The 3,816-nt window shown below is 30.9% G+C and overlaps 1 protein-coding gene across 3 annotated transcripts in view; it reads right to left on the bottom strand.

Annotated features, from left to right (window-relative positions):
* Positions 1-3,816, bottom strand: part of LOC106465062 — a 134,332-nt gene that overhangs the window by 17,266 nt on the left and 113,250 nt on the right. For all 3 annotated transcript variants that reach the window (XM_022392876.1, XM_013925259.2, XM_013925258.2), the window contains exon 6: positions 900-976. In XM_022392876.1, the coding sequence (XP_022248584.1) occupies positions 900-976 (77 nt within the window). The remainder of the gene's footprint in view (positions 1-899; positions 977-3,816) is intronic.

The following is a 3,816-nucleotide window of genomic DNA, read 5'->3' as shown; positions in this document are numbered from 1 at the left end:
TGTATTAGAACTAACTTTGAAACAAGGTTTGGATATATTATAATCTTATCCACCAATCTGTATTAGAACTAACTTTGAAACAAGGTTTGGATATATTATAATCTTATCCACCAATCTGTATTAGAACTAACTTTGAAACAAGGTTTGGATATATTATAATCCTATCCACCGATCTGTATTAGAACTAACTTTGAAACAAGGTTTGGATATATTATAATCCTATTCATCAATCTGTGCTACAACTAAATTTGAAACAAGGTTTGGATATATTGTAATCCTATCCACCAATCTGTATTAGAACTAACTTTGAAACAAGGTACAAGGAAACTTATAACACCTTTACTGAGTTCAGTAACTTAAACAACCAATCAAAGAGAACAAAACTAGTAAGGTTATATATGTGAAGAAATTAAACAAACCACTGAACAATGTTACTTTTTTTGTCAGATAGACATAGTTACTAACATTTAATGCAAGATGGTTGGTTGTTTCGGAGATTCATGCAAAGTTACAGAAGAGCAATCTGCACTAGCCATTCTAAATAACATGTACGTTTATACGTGTTCATGTAATTTAACTAATTCAACAGATCTTTTAATTATTTATAGCATTAGCCAGATTAAATATATAACATTAAATTCTTTAAACAGTAATAGCTACATTGATACATAAAGCTTCAGTGCTTAATAATTTGACCATCACTCTTATACACATGGCCCAAAATTACAGAACACTTTTCTTCGTTTTGTTTTTTTACAGCAAGGAAATGTGAACCATGAACCTTTAGCACAATCCAACATGCAGTACAAGATGAAATAGGACAGAATAATTTCATGAAGTGTTTCAATAGTTATTAATACATCTGAGCTTGACAGAGAATAAAATTTGTGAATCAATACCTGTTCTTTGTGGTCACAGCCTTCTGAAAGATCCAACACAAGTGCATCTATTGCTTGAGCCAAGTTCTTTACTAAATCTGTAAAGTAGAAAACACAGGCTAAAAGCCACTCAAGTTTTGTTGTTGTTTTTTTTTACATTTAATATTATAACTACATATTCTTTAATTAAAATAACAAATAAAACCCATCCAGAGAGACAAGCACAGCTTAATGGACCACAATAGACAAATTTAGTCACCTTACTTGTTACAAAAAAACAAATGTTAAAACTCATATTTTATACACTAATTTTCTTGTCCTGAAAATTTACTTGTTACAATGAGTTAGAGCCTAAATTAACAAACACAGGCTTTTTGTGAAAACAAATTCCACTCTTAAACTCAACTTGAACTGGAAACAAAATAAACAATTCTCTGTACAAAAAACAATGTAATATAATATGTCATTTGATAGATTAAAACCTTGGCTTTCTATTGGTTATAAATAATATAGTATTAAACATGAGAGAACTATTGTCAATTTGTGAATGAGAGGATGTGACAGTTGGACGTGGAAAGAGATGTATGATTTTCTAGTTTACAGCTTTAAAAAGATTGAAGGCTATACAAATTATGTTTTGCTTGAGCAACGACAACATTATAACAAGCAATTTATGTTAAATTTCATACTTCTTGGAGGAATGGTAAGTAAATTAGAGAAGAGGGTATATATAGAGAGCAAATATCAAAATTCTCATACTAGGGGAAATTCAGGATTATTTTTTTATATTGCTTTATAAAATTAAGAAATTAAAACATGTATCAAAATTTGGATTACTAGCTATGTTTGGATACCATGATAATAATATACTTTAATTCAATTTTGAATATAACTCACTAAAACCTCATGAAATGCACAGAAAAAAATGCCTGTAGCAAAAGTGTTAAAGACATCCATGGTTGGATGCAATAATGTGATGTTACTGAATTGACTGTGGTTTCAAAGATGCACTTGAGCTTATGCATGACCTTGGATTTAAATCCCAGATGCCATGTTTCCTTCCTCAAAGATGCAAGCAAAACACAATTGAAGAAACTAGCCTATCAAGATTGGTCAAGAATGTGTATTGAATAGTTTTGCCAAACAATTAAAGTTACTGGATATGTTCTTCACAAACAAACATCTTTCTTTCATCTAAATTGTTGATGTCTTTTCCCATTAATATCATCTTAATCTTGTGAAACATACAAACGTAGCAAATTGCATGCTTGAACTGTCATAACTACCCAACAAACTGCAGCGCACTGTGAAGTCCCACGGACTACTCAACAAACTGCAGCATATACTGTGAAGTCCCACGGACTACCCAACCAACTGCAGCATATACTGTGAAGTCCCACGGACTACCCAACCAACTGCAGTGTATACTGTGAAGTCCCACGGACTACTCAACCAACTGCAGCATATACTGTGAAGTCCCACAGACTACCCAAAAAACTGCAGCATATACTGTGAAGTCCCACAGACTACCCAAAAAACTGCAGCATATACTGTGAAGTCCCATGGACTAGATTGTAAAAGATTAATTTGGAAAAAGATTGAAGACACAATGCAGCTTAATTTCCTGAAACTGATAACCTTTATTTTTCACTTTGGGAATTTTCCAGTTTAAACATACAGAAACTGATGCTCATGAACATGTTTCTAATGAAGAATTGTATGATATTTGGTTCAAGAAGAAAAATGCATGATACTCTTGTTACATCATAAATCTAGTTAACCATCTCCAGATGAGCCACAGGTCAAAGGCCATGTCATCACCTTTGTTGACTCTGATTTAAAATTTTATTAATTTATGTCAATAAATTTGGTATCAAACTGTAGATTATAATTCAAATTTTAGTATTATACATTATTTAATTTCTTAATTTAAAAGTAATTATTAAGAAACACAGATAAACATAGATTTTTGTGTGTCATGTAGTATGTTCAATGCAGCACTGGTTCAAATTAGATGCTTGTGATGTCAAAATACTAAGTCTATTGTTTTGTATGAATCAGGAACTCAAATTACTGATATTGACAAGCTAGAATATAAAATAAAAACCATATATATTTTCTATTTGCTGAGATATCACTCATGTACTGAATCAAACACAATGGCCCTGCTCACCTCTTTCTACTTCGAAAATGGTCACTTGTATACACTTACTTCATTATATGACATGTGAATAAACACTCAAAAGCTCAGAATGCCCTCTTAGTGGCTTTCTCAGCTATTTTCATGTGTTAGAACGTCATCTCATTCTTTCAACCCAAGATTTTAAGAAGGTAGATTGTGTCTTTAGTTTGCTCAAAATTTCATTTTTTAGACCCAATTACAGCTTAGTTACTAAGCTTGATAAATTATAGTGGAATTCTATGGTATCGATATAGTAATTTATGATTTTTTGGTTATTCAACAGTATATATGAAACCTAAAAAAAATTATTTCATTTCATATCTTCCACATGTGCAATTTTAAAGGCTTAGCACCCTATATCAAGCAACAACCGAGTACAAATGTTGTAACTAGAAGAAAATTGTTTGCTCTACTTCTTTATTTACTGTTCTATGTTTTAAGAAAAATAAGTTTAAGAACTTATTTCTAAATAGTAATAAACTATATACATACATAATGCATTCTAACTAAAATTTGACTGTATTTGCAAAGACTATAGGCCAGTTTCATATTATTGGATACGGTAACATGAGAGCACGTAAGCCGCATCATTGTAACTTTTGTATTGTTAGCCAGGCATGGCTGAAATGTCAATATAATAAAAATAATAAATATATATAAATGTAAAATGTTATGAGATTTAAGCTATTTAGTCTAAACACTTATGTTTTCGTGTTATAATATGTTGTCATTCTAGAATGAAAGAGGCATAATTTA

Source organism: Limulus polyphemus, unplaced genomic scaffold, assembly GCF_000517525.1.
Source record: "Limulus polyphemus unplaced genomic scaffold, Limulus_polyphemus-2.1.2 Scaffold1824, whole genome shotgun sequence".
Lineage (NCBI taxonomy): Eukaryota > Metazoa > Arthropoda > Merostomata > Xiphosura > Limulidae > Limulus > Limulus polyphemus.
Note: the sequence above shows the minus strand (reverse complement) of the source record. Positions and strands in the feature narration are given on the sequence as shown.